General features: G+C 43.0%; 1 protein-coding gene across 3 annotated transcripts in view; it reads right to left on the bottom strand.

Annotated features, from left to right (window-relative positions):
• Positions 1-12,756, bottom strand: part of ush2a (Usher syndrome 2A (autosomal recessive, mild)) — a 380,755-nt gene that overhangs the window by 295,327 nt on the left and 72,672 nt on the right. For all 3 annotated transcript variants that reach the window (XM_070554793.1, XM_070554794.1, XM_070554795.1), the window contains exons 13-15: positions 7,410-7,605; positions 4,512-4,642; positions 4,194-4,401 (exon numbers count right to left, since the gene is read on the bottom strand). In XM_070554793.1, the coding sequence (XP_070410894.1) occupies positions 4,194-4,401; positions 4,512-4,642; positions 7,410-7,605 (535 nt within the window). The remainder of the gene's footprint in view (positions 1-4,193; positions 4,402-4,511; positions 4,643-7,409; positions 7,606-12,756) is intronic.

Raw genomic sequence — 12,756 nt, 5'->3', positions numbered from 1 at the left:
ACTGAGGAACAATGAAGAGATTTTCTATTTCTTCTCATTTTTCCAGTTCCTGTTTTAAATAAGTTAACAAGCCAACAACATTAATCAAAAAATAATTTCATCTTAATCTCACATTTTATCGATGCTTCTGAGCAGAAAAAAAAGTATAAAATCCATAGTAATTCAAGCTCAGTTTGCTCCACTCTTCTCACCTGTTCAAACCAGACACCTGCGTCTCTGGGGTTGGGCTCTACGCCGAGGAAGGAGTTCATCATTGAGACTCCTGTGTTGTTCTATTTATCTTCATCACAGACAACAGTTGCTCACATAGGTTTGTGCAGCTAAACATGGAGAGCATTTAGCAGCTCGACTACGCTGTTGGGTCAGTGCATCAGGGAGGAAAGATAAAAACTGGAACAGAGTCATACTCTGACTAGAGCAAGTCCCTGGAGTTATATCAGCTCTGTCTGGAAGTTGGTTGGCGAACTTTCTCTGTCAGCCGTGAACATATGATTGAGCGGTTGAAATCTCCGTTTCTGGGCTTCAAAGTCAGCAAATTGCTGAGTAAACTCAGCGCTGAGTAAGAGAAGTGTTGTCCGAGACTGAGGAGGGTACTGCTGCAGACGCCAGCCGATACTAGCCGCACAGACGCTGGAAACACAAAGCAAGGGGTGCTTTGACACGCTAATGCCGCAAAGCACTATGTAGGATTTGTAGTCTTTGGGGCCGAATGGGCCGGTGGGCCAGTAGTAATATACATTTGATATTTGATCTCGCGGGCCACATAGGTTGCAGGCCAAATTTGGCCCGAGGGCCTGAGTTTGACATCTGTGAGTTATAAGATTAATCCCGGTTCCTGGCAGAGCATGCTGCTGTTATGTCTTTGGGCAAGGCACTTAGCCCACATTGCCTGCTGGTGGTGGTCAGAGGGACCGACCGGCAGCCTTGCCTCTCTGTGTACCCAAGGGCAGCTGTGGCTACAATGTAGCTCATCAATACTAGGGATGGGGCAGATCCGATCCAGTATCTGTACTGGGCTCTGATATGGACTTAATTCACGGATCGGAAAATTCCGACCCAACTTGGACAAAATTCTGATCCAGAGTTGTCTTTTGGTATCCTAAGTGATCTCAGGCACCTTATTTGGAATCGTAGGATGTCCATGGAAGATTCCGCCTTTCGCACCTCTGATTGGCTAGAAGGGCTCTACTACAATTGGCTACGCACCTCGTTTCAGGAAGTCCATTCACACTGCAGTTTAAAGATAGCGGGTTAGCATGAGCAGTGCCGAATTTTGAAACACACCATGTCCGCAGTGTGGAAATATTTTACACTCGAAACGCTGAAAAGCAAGACAACAACATGCTGTGTTTACAAAGCTGTTGTTCCGAAAGGTGGAACCTCCGTCGCAACTTTCAACACGACTAATTTGATCAAACATTTGAAAAAACACCACCTGAGAGAGCATGAGTACTTTTTAACTAGGGGTGAGAAAGAAGAAAAAAGATGCCAAGAATCACTTCTGGAGTTATTCAAAAAGCAAAGTAAACTTTCTTTTTTGATGCCACAAAAGAGTGAACTTGAGTCAGTGAACCTAATTTCTGGTGATCAGATGAAGCAGCCCTCTGTATTTTATTTGAAATGGTTGTATGGAAGTTTACCCTTTTATTTCATGGTTGACACTTAAAAACTGTGTTACTGGATAGTGGTGATTGGTATCTGGGCAGTTTAGTTTATGACAGGGTTTGTTTCTTTGATTGTGTATATTGCACTTGTATCTAGTAATCCTGCCTTGAAATTTAATAATTATTCATTTGAAACATTACAGTTGTATTTTTTTTTCAGGATGGACATTTTGCCGTTTCCTGACCTACTGTAATCTCAAGTTACCTTTTGGGACACGGTGCTGTTGGGCTCTTAGTTGTAGGGATTTCTCAAGTACATATACTTGAGTGTGGAGAAGAGTTTATTATAGCTACATAAAACCAAGCGTAAGATAATAATTCAGTTCAATTCAAGTTTATTTATATAGCGCCAAATCACGACAAGAGTCGTCTCAAGGCACTTCACATAATAAACTTTCCAATTCAGGTCAGTTCATTAAGCCAATCAGAAAAAAATGTTTCGGATATAAGGAACCCAGCAAATTGCATCAAGTCACTGACTAGTGTCAGTGACTTTACAGCATTCCTCATACTAAACAAGCATTTAGCGACAGTGGAGAGGAAAACTCCCTTTAAACAGGAAGAAACCTCCAGAGGATCCTGGCTCAGTATAAGCAGCTATCTACCACGAATCACTGGGGGTCGAGAAGACAGAGCGAGCGAGCGAGCGAGCGGGCGGGCGAGCGGGCGGGCGGGCGGGCGGGCGGGCGGGCGGGCAGGCAGGCAGGCACGCACGCACACACACACACACACACACACAGAATGAACTTTACATGTCATACTCATTAATATTCGTTCACCTAACGCAGTTTAGTGCTTTAGAGAGAGGGAGAGCTTCCGGTTCTGGAGTTCATGCAGGCTTCTGTGAGCTGGATCCGGTCCAAACACCAGCAAGCCAGTCCAGTTGGTATTTTTAAAGCTGCACATGATCCTCTCCAGGTTGTCTGGGCAGCGGTTCTGATCCGGTTCCGACCGGGAAACTAACTGGCCCGCTGAGCCGCGCATCTCTTCTGGTGGCCGGTTCTGACCTGGTTCTGATGGTGATCTGAGCTCCAGAAATCCGTATTTCATTTTTTAAACCCCACCATGGGTCTCTGGAGCCCAGCGTGGACTTGCCTGTCCCGGTACCGACCGATGTGGGCTCCAGAAGTCCGTCTTTTCAGCTGCAGAAACGCCCTCAGGCACGGATAGAGGTGTTGTTTCTCTTATCTGGAAACCCGTGGACTAGATGTCCAGACAGGCTGGAGTTGGTACAGCCTTCAAAGACTATAGTTTATCAAAATGAACACAATCCAACACTAGTAAACACACACTGACTGGATAACATGACCTCTCTGCCCTAAAACTAGCCACTCTCCACACTGAACTGAGGCAGCCGAGCTTCTAGCTCCCTTTGGTTACGTCAGAGGTTCAGATTTAGAAAAAAGAGCCTTTTTGGACGCTCTGCTGAGAAAGGACACTTTCTACTAGAAAAACTCTGCTGTTACGGATTTTAAATTTTCAAATAGGATTGTTTGGACAGCATTTTATATGAATTAGAAAAAAAATGTAACCTGCAATTTGCTCTTTAGCATCAACGTGACAAAATACTATTTAAAAAGAATTAAAAAGAAACAAAGTTAAAGGGTGAGCAAATATAGTGCAGAAGGTGCAGCATAAGAACATTCATTCAAAGGCTGATGAAAACATGAACGTTTTCAATGTTGATTTAAAAGTTTCTAGAGTTGGGGCACATTTGAGGTCATTAGGAAGCTGCTTACATCTGTGTGCTGCATAGTAGCTAAAAGCAGCTTCACCTTGTTTGGTTCTGACCCGCGGTTCTACCAGCTGACCGCTTCCTAAGGAGCCCTGCTGGGCCTGAAGGATGTCTGACATGTATTCTGGCCCCATACCATTGAGTGATTTGTAAACTAGTAGAAGCACTTTGAAATTGATTCTGTAGTTTACTGGTAACCAGTGTAGAGATTTAGGAACATGAGTGATGTGTTTGGTTCTCTTGGTTCTTGTTAAAACTCTAGCAGCAGCCTTCTGCAGTTGCGTCACAGCTTTTTTGGGAAGGCCAGTCAAAAGACCATTGCAATAATCCAGCCTGCTGTGGATGAATGCGTGAAAGACTTTCCTAGTTTCTCTAGGTCTTGTCTGCTAAGGAATTTGTTGTCAAGGTATCCAGAGCAGGGGTGGAGGTGTTTTGAATATAGCATCTGCTTTGTATTTGCAGTCGGGAAATCTATGAGAGGAAGAGGAGAAAGATCACTCGCGCCACCCCTGCCTCCACTAATTTAGAATTACTGGCCTAGAGGGTAACATCTGAAACCCACTGTGAACACCTCATGTACACGTTAAAAGTACACATTAGTACATTTTAGAACATTGACATTGTGATAAATTATTAAGATCAACATATTTTCAGAATGATGCTGTTTCTATATTCACCTTCTCTGGCTTGTGAGTGGTCAGAGTCAAGGCGCCTGTCCATAAAACCCCCTCATCAAGTCTTTTTGAAACATGTTTTACATGAACTCAAAACAAAACAAAAATTCTAATATTTACCTGTGACGTGAAGTTTACAGTGACACTGCCCTGTGTGCTGGTTACAGTGGGAAACTGCTGTTGCTGAGGTTTTGATGACACCCAAATCACTACAGTTGCAGGACAAGCAGCCATTTGGATTTTTAGCACTGAGACCGAACCAACCAGGCAAACAGTCTGCACACCGACGACCTGTTGCTGCAGCCTTACACTGACACTGACCTCCAATCTAATCAAGTGAGATATGGGACAATTTTTTTTTTTAAATCAGTTAAAACAAATATTTTCAAGTATTTCACTGATAATTTGCTTGATGGAATGGTTTTTGCTAGTGTGTACCTGGGGACAATCCATGTTGCCATCAACAGTTCCAGCAGTGTAGCAATCACAGGGCCGGCACACATCAGCCGAAGAAGGATCAGAGTCCACCAGCCTGAAGAACCCATTAATGCACAGCTCACAGTTCTTCCCTTATAGCAAGAGAAATGATAAAAGGATGTAAACAGAAATCTAATTCACTCATGATTAACAAAAGTGTCCTCATTTGAAACAAACGTGAAAAAAAACTGTGGATAGGTTAAAGAGGAAATCAGCCCATTCAGATAAATGCTTTCATTTGTCAATCAATTGGCCAATCAAGTATGTGAGCATCTAAACACTAAGACTCTGTGTGAGGAATTTCAGTCTGGTTTTAGAGAGTATCACAGCACTGAAACCATATTAGTGAAAGTTACAAATGATATTCTTATGGCCTCAGATAAGAATATTTTGTCCGTTCTAGTCTTGTTAGATCTCAGTGCTACTTTTGATGCATGTTGTAGGGATCAAAGGAACGGCGCTAGGCTGGTTTAAATCCTACCTGTCCGATAGAATTCATTTTGTTAATGTACATGACAAATCTTCTTCATACTCCAGGGTTACTTGTGGAGTACCACAGGTTTCGGTGCTTGGACCAATTATTTATTATTTTATATACATACATATATATATATATATATATATATATATATATATATATATATATATATATGCTTCCAATTGGTAAAATCATTAGACAGCACAGGATAAACTTCCACTGTAATGCTGACGATACTCAGTTATATTTATCCATTAACTCTGATTAACCTAATCGGTTAGTTAGATTACAGGGTTGTCTTGAAGACATAAAAAATTGGATGACTCAAAATTGTTTGCTTTTAAATCAAGACAAGACTGAAGTTCTCATCTTTGGACCTAAAAATCAGAAAAGGAAATTGCTTAGTCAATCACCTGACCTGATTGACTTTAAATTAGACTCTGAGAACAAAATAAGGAACCTTGGTGTTATCTTTGACCAGGACATGTCATTCAAATCCCACGTTGAACAGGTTTGTAGGATTTCCTTTTTCCACCTTCCGAATATTGGTAAGATTAGAAGCATACTTTCCAGGAGTGATGCTGAAAAACTAGTTCATGCATTTATTACCTCAAGACTGGATTACTGTAATTCATTACTATCAGGAAGTCCACAGAATGTAGTTAAAAGTCTTCAGCTTGTCCAAAATGCTGCAGCTAGAGTTCTGATGAGAACTAAACAGAGAGATCACATTTCTCCTGTCTTAGCTTCCCTACAATGGCTGCCTGTTAAATTCAGAATAGATTTTAAGATCCTCCTTCTCACATATAAAGCTCGTAATAATCAAGCTCCATCATACTTTTGTATGATTGTTCCATATGTTCCTAACGGAGTACTTTGCTCTCAAACTGCAGGTTTAATGGTGGTTCCCTGAATATCTAAAAATAGGATGGGAGGCAGATCTTTTAGCTATCAGGCTCCTCTCTTGTGAAACCAGTTCCCAGCTTTAGTCTTACACCAAGGTGTTTAGGCAGATACATTGTCTACTTTTAAGACTAGACTTGCAAGATTTTTATTTGATAGGGCCTATGGTTAAAATCTGATGTTAGCCCAGATCTGAGTAGCGAGACATGGAGTGTACAGTGGAGGATACAGTTGGTAAAGACAGCTTTCCCTTGCCCTGCCTCTAACATGCCGCTCCGTTGAACTCCGCTGGGGATTGATTCAGCCCCGGGGGTGTAATCCGTGGGAATTGGAGCTGGAGGGGGGAGAAACCGCTGGGTCGGGGAAAGACAGGTGGCGAGGGGGCCTCGAGCAGCTCGTACGGATATAATGACTGGTACGATGTAACTGTTCCAGAAATGAAAGCGTCCATTGCCACTCAGTTCTGCATGGGGCTTAAAGTATCATAAACAAAATAAACCAAAGAAGGAATGAGTGAAATGTGTTCATGACACTGAAGCACCAAAAACAGTGTTCTTGATTGATACGCAGTAAACATAACAAAATACCAATAAAGTAATAAATATTATATATATAAATACATAGTTATATATGTCTACATAGGAATATGTATATATGTATCATAAACAATAACAACACTAAGAAAATAAGACAAAAACATTAAAAAAATCTGCAAATGTGAGGCAATCCAATATGGCTGCCACCTGATGACGTCTTAATATGCAAATTATGTGAGTGAATTTGTTCCTATCACAAAATTTGGCTCGTACTGACGATTTTTCTAATTTACAATATTCCTCTATCTCTAACCAGATTTAAGCTACAAGCTCTTTAAATAGTGATATAAAAATTCATATTTTACTGAAAAAACTATGGCGTCTAAAGGGTTAAACTGCTGGAGGACATACTGACCTCTTTCGATAACTTTCTTCTACAATTTGCTCTTTAATTGCATTATTTCCTTCTATTTCAGCAGTTAACTTTATTTTTCCCTGTGTTTTTCTCCCCAGAAGAAGCTACAAGTGAGTGAGTCGTGGTGGATGGCTGCTCTGGAGGTTTCTGCCAGGTAAAAGGGAGTTTTCCTCTCCACTGTTGCTACGTGCTTGCTTAGTATGAGGAGTGCTTTAAAGACACTGACACTTGTCAGTGACTCGATGCAACCTGCTGGGTTCCTTGTGTAGGAAACTTTTTACTGACTGGCTTAATGAACTGAACTCTATTGGAATGTTTACTTTGTGAAGTGCCTTAAGACAACTCTTGTTGTGATTTGGCGCTATATAAATAAACTTGAATTGAAAATTCAAAAATTTTAATTTTCAAGTCTCACAAACTTAAACAGTCAATCAAGCTAGATTTAATTATTTAATCAATTATTAACTAATATTATGTTAATAATAAATTATAGCATGCTACCATTAGTATCACAGTAGAGATTTCACCTGTGGTGTTGTGCATGCAGTGGTCACAGACTCCTCCCCCGCCTCTGTAGTGTTCATGCGGTTGGTCATCAGCTCGGATGTCATAATGGCAAGAGTGGGCGTGGCCATTACACTGACAAGGACGGCAGTTCATTGGCTGGAGCTGATCACCTGACCTGAAGGGTTTGTCATTGTAAAGCAATGCACAATGCTGGCACTGAAAAAAAGAAAGAAAGAAACACTGAAAAAACAACATCTGTGTCATTCATATATATATATATATATATATGTAACAGGGAAATTAGAACTTCACTTAAATTTTCTTTGTATTACAGCATATATTTAAAAGTAAATGGATGATAAATGAAGTCAGTGTTGGCTCACAAATAAACAATCAGTGCACCTTTATAAATAACCACATCAGTTTACTTCAATAATATCAAATAGCTGAATTAACAGGGTTTCAAAGGATTAAAACTGTTTTCCATGAACTACCATGTCATTTTGAACATTTTAGCCCTTTTAAAATGGCATCAATACATGTTGGTCAAAAGTAGCTGTTAGAGCTCAAGTCCTACAGGATGTAAACACCATTTCTCCAAACAGGTCAACTACGATGGATGGAAGAGCAATTATTTTTAACTTTTATACAGAAACATGCTTCAACATGGTAAAAATCTCTGTTGACTGGCAATCAGACTAGTTAAAATCTGAGGAATAATTTATTTATGCTTTTTAACTGACTACGATACTTAGTTGTACAAATAAACACACCATAGTTGATTTTCTTCATACACCAACCACTTCAGAATCAGGAGAGTTTATATGTGCGAGAAATCACAACATTAGAAAATTGCTGTGGTACTTGGTGCGAAAAGGAAAGATAAAATAAGAGATATGCAAAAATATGAAGTATAATTATGATAAAATAATGATATAAAGTGGCTTTAATTAGAGAAAAGGCTACTATATACAAGACAGTGTAGGTACTGATCAGAGTAGAACAGTTCAGGTACAAACACAACACAGGGTCAGGTGCCTGAAACTAAGCTACTGGAGTGGACAGCACTAGGATTGTCATTCATGAGTCCAACTGCAGAGGGGAAGAAACTGTTGTTTTGGCGAGAGGTTCTAGTCCGAAAGGATCTGAGCCTCCTGCCAGATGGGAGCGAGTCAAATAAACTCAGTCCAGGGTGAGACGGGTCAGCTGTGATCTGACCTGCACACCTCAATGTCTTGGAGGTGTACAAGTCCTGTATGGAAGGAAGTTTGCAGCCAATGACATTCTCAGCAGAGCACACAATACACTACAGTCTCCTCTTGTTCCTGGTGGTAGCTCCAGCATACCACACGGTGATTGAAGAGGTGAGGATGGACTCAATGATTGCGGTGTAGAACTGCCTCATCGACTTCTGGCAAGTTGAATTTCTTCAGCTGCCTCAGGAAGTAAATCCTCTGCTGGACCTTTTTTATGATGGAGGTGATGGTGGGCTCCCACTTGAGGCCGTGGGTGATGGCGGTGCCCAGGAAGCGACATGAGTCCCCCATCATGATGGGAGTGCCAGACAGGGTTATGGGGGGGGGGGGGGGGGGAAGAGGGGCTGTGTGCTTCCTAAAGTCCACAACACCCTCACTGTCCTCTGTGCATTTAGAACCAGGTTGCTGTAGCTGCACCAGCACACCAGCCATTAGACCTCCATTCTGTAGGTAGACTCATCCCCATCTGAGATGAGTCCAATGACGGTGGTGTTGTCTGCAAACTTGATAAGCTTCACAGACTCATGGTTGAAAGTGCAGTCGTTGGTGTACGGGGAGAAAAGCAGAAGGGAAAGAACACAACCCTGAGGGGAACCAGTGTTGATGATCCACAGGTCAAACCCCAGTCTCACTTGTTGCTTTTTGTCCGTCAGACAGTCAGTGATCCACCCGCAGCTGAAGTCCACGAACAGGATCCTGGCGTAGGTACCCTGGGAGTGCAAATGCTGCAAGATGTAGAGCCATGTTGATGGCACCATCTACAGACCTGTTGGCTCTGTAGGCAAACTGCAGGGGTCCAAGAGGGGGACTGTGAGGGTCGAAGTGGGGGAGAACCAGGTGCTCAAAAGGCTTCACAAACACAGATGTCGGAGCCACAGGTCTGTAGTCATTGAATGCAGTGATCCTTGGCTTCTTGGGGTCAGGGACTATGGGGGGATCTTAAAGCAGGCCGGGACAAAATATGCCTCTAGTGAGGAGTTGAACATGCCCATAAACACTGGGGCCAACTGTTCAGCACAGTGCTTTAAAGTGGTATGAGATACACCATAAGGGCTGGGGGATTTCCCTGTATTTAGTCTTGAATTGCTTCCTTACGTCTTCCTCATGGATGTGTAGGGTTGAGGTGTGTGATATGATGTGAGGACCTCCTGAGTGAGGGGTGAGGAGAAGGGTGATGAGGGTAAATTCCACAGTAATGGCTCTGGAGTTGGGGGTGGGTGACCAATGTCTCTATTATTGGGACTGGATGAGGTGTGAGACCTCATTGATGGCTCGTCAAACCGACAATAGAAGTTGTTTAGGCTGTTAACCAAGAAGAGATTATCAGTAGAGGTGGGGCTTTTTGAGGCTATGTTTAAAATAAAATCATTAGTCATAATTAAACAATACAAATTAAGATCGATATTCTAGGGATGTGTAATGGCAGGAATCTGGCAATACAATGTTAACGTATCTCAGTACATATAAACAGGGAGACAAAAAGATATATTGTGATACTAAAATCCAGAAGATATTTGCCAATTTTAAGGCCAAATTTAATTGGAAATCTCAGACCAAAAGGTTCCAAGAAACATCCAGTGTTATAGCGAGATCTCATTGTCTTGTTGGGAGAAAAAGGCGACAGAAACTGCTGCTACCTGGCGATCAAAGTTTAAATTGCACAACACAAAAAAATTTGATACACTGCTTTTAATCCTTAATGCAATTATCTAATAAACCAATCACATGGTAGTTGCTTCAATGCATTTAGGGGTGTGGCCCTGGTCAAGACAATCTCCTGAACTCCAAACTGAATGTCAGAATGGGAAAGAAAAGTGATTTAAGCAATTTTGAGCATGGCATGGTTGTTGGTGCCAGACGGGCCGGTCTGAGGATTTCACAATCTGCTCAGTTACTGGGATTTTCACCCACAACCATTTCTAGGGTTTACAAAAAATGGTGTGAAAGAGTAAAAACATCCAGAGCGGCAGTCCTGTGGGCAAAAATGCCTTGTTGATGCTAGAGGTCAGAGGAGAATGGGCCGACTGATTCAAGGTGATAAAAGAGCAACTTTGACTGAAATAACCACTCGTTACAACCGAGGAATGCAGCAAAACACTTGTGAAGCCACAACACGCACAACCTTGAGGCGGATGGGCTACAACAGCAGAAGACCCCACCGGGTACCACTCATCTCCACTACAAATAGGAGAAAGAGGCTACAATTCGCATAAGCTCACCAAAATTGGACAGCTGAAGACTGGAAAAATGTTGCCTGGGCTGATGAGTCTTGATTTCTATTGAGACATTCAAATGGTTGAGTCAGAATTTGGCGTAAACAGAATGAGAACATGGATCCATTATGCCTTGTTACCACTGTGCAGGCTGGTGGTGTAATGGTGTGGGGGATGTTTTCTTGGCACACTTTAGGCCCCTTCGTGCCAACTGGGCATAATTTAAATGCCATGGTCTACCTGAGCATTGTTTCAGAGTCAGAAATTGTCAGAAATTTTGACCATGTCCATCTCTTCATGGCCACCATGTACCCATCCTCTGATGGCTACTTCCAGCAGGATAATGCACCATGCCATAAAGCTCCAATCATTTCAAATTGGTTTCTTGAACATGACAATGAGTTCACTGTACCACAATGACCCCCACAGTCACCAGATCACAACCCGATAGAGCATCTTTGGGATGTGGTGGAACGGGAGCTTCATGCCCTGGATGTGCATCCCACAAATCTCCATCAACTGCAAGACGCTATCCTATCAATATGGGCCAACATGTCTAAAGAATGCTTTCAGCACCTTGTTGAATCAATGCCATGTAAAATGGTAAATGGTAAATGGCCTGTATAGTGCATTCTAGAGTCCTGGAACCCCCCCAAGGTGCTTTACAATACAATCAGTCATTCACCCATTCAGACACACATTCACACACTGGTGCGGATGAGCTACATTGTAACCACAGCTTCCCTGGGGTGCACTGACAGAGGCGAGGCTGCCGAGCACTGGCGCCACCGGTCCCTCCGACCACCACCAGCAGGCAACGTGGGTTAAGTGTCTTGCCCAAGGACACAACGACAGTGACAGACTGAGAAGGCTCGAACCTGCAACTTTCCGATTACGGGGCGAGCACTTAACTCCTGTGCCACCGTCGCCCATGTAGAATTAAGGCAGTTCTGAAGGTGAAAGATGGTCACACACCGTATTAGTATGGTGTTCCTTATAATCTTTTCAGGTGCATATATATTGTTTTGCATGTCATGAGTCTGTCATATACTGTATTATTTTCACTTTTCTAATTTTTCCAGTACGGGGGAGACAAAAGTGTTTTAACTTCTAGCACCATCCATTCATTCTCTTCTGCTTATCTGGTAGTGAGTCGCGGGGAGCAGCAGCCTAAGCAGGGAGGCTCAGACTTCCCCCTCACCAGCCACTTGGGCCAACACCTCTGGGGAAATCCCAAGGTGTTGCCTGGCCAGCCAAGAGACATAGTCCCTCTAGCGTGGCCTGGGTCTTCCTTTGGGTCTCCTCCTGGTTGGACGTGCCTGGAAAACATACCCAGGGTGTCACGATCTGCCCCTGCCCTCCTGACTGTGTCTCTCTCCTGCCCTGATTGGTCCATATTGTTCTCACCTGTCCCTCCTTAACCTGCCCATGTTTTCCTAATTAACCTTGTGTATTTATACCACCTGTTTTGCTCCTGTCCTTTGTCGGATCATTGTATGTGCATGTCTCATTTTGTCCTGTCACTCCCGTTGCTATTAAATCCATTTTTATTTCATCCGTGCCTGCTCTTCTGCCTCCTGGAACCCTCCACCACACTTGGTCCACCATCTCCACCCTCACAACATGACAGAATGATCCGACCAACCTGGACTTGTGGTGAGCTTAACGTCTGTTCTGGAGGATTTTTTTCCCTCTCCCGTTTCAGCTGAGGGAGATTCCAGCCTGGAGTTGTGTTTCTCGGCGCACCCTACCTGTTCTCGGGGTGGTCGAGCCCTCTGAGGTGATCCTGGCGCATCCTACCAGTTTCCGGGGTGGTCAAGGTCTTTTCTCCTCTCCTGCTGTTTTGCCCCGTCCTGTTCTTCACGGAAGCTACGGATCCTGGAGTTTTGATGGAGGTG

The sequence above is a fragment of the Nothobranchius furzeri genome, chromosome 9 (genome assembly GCF_043380555.1).
Source record: "Nothobranchius furzeri strain GRZ-AD chromosome 9, NfurGRZ-RIMD1, whole genome shotgun sequence".
NCBI classification, from domain to species: Eukaryota; Metazoa; Chordata; class Actinopteri; order Cyprinodontiformes; family Nothobranchiidae; genus Nothobranchius; species Nothobranchius furzeri.
Note: the sequence above shows the minus strand (reverse complement) of the source record. Positions and strands in the feature narration are given on the sequence as shown.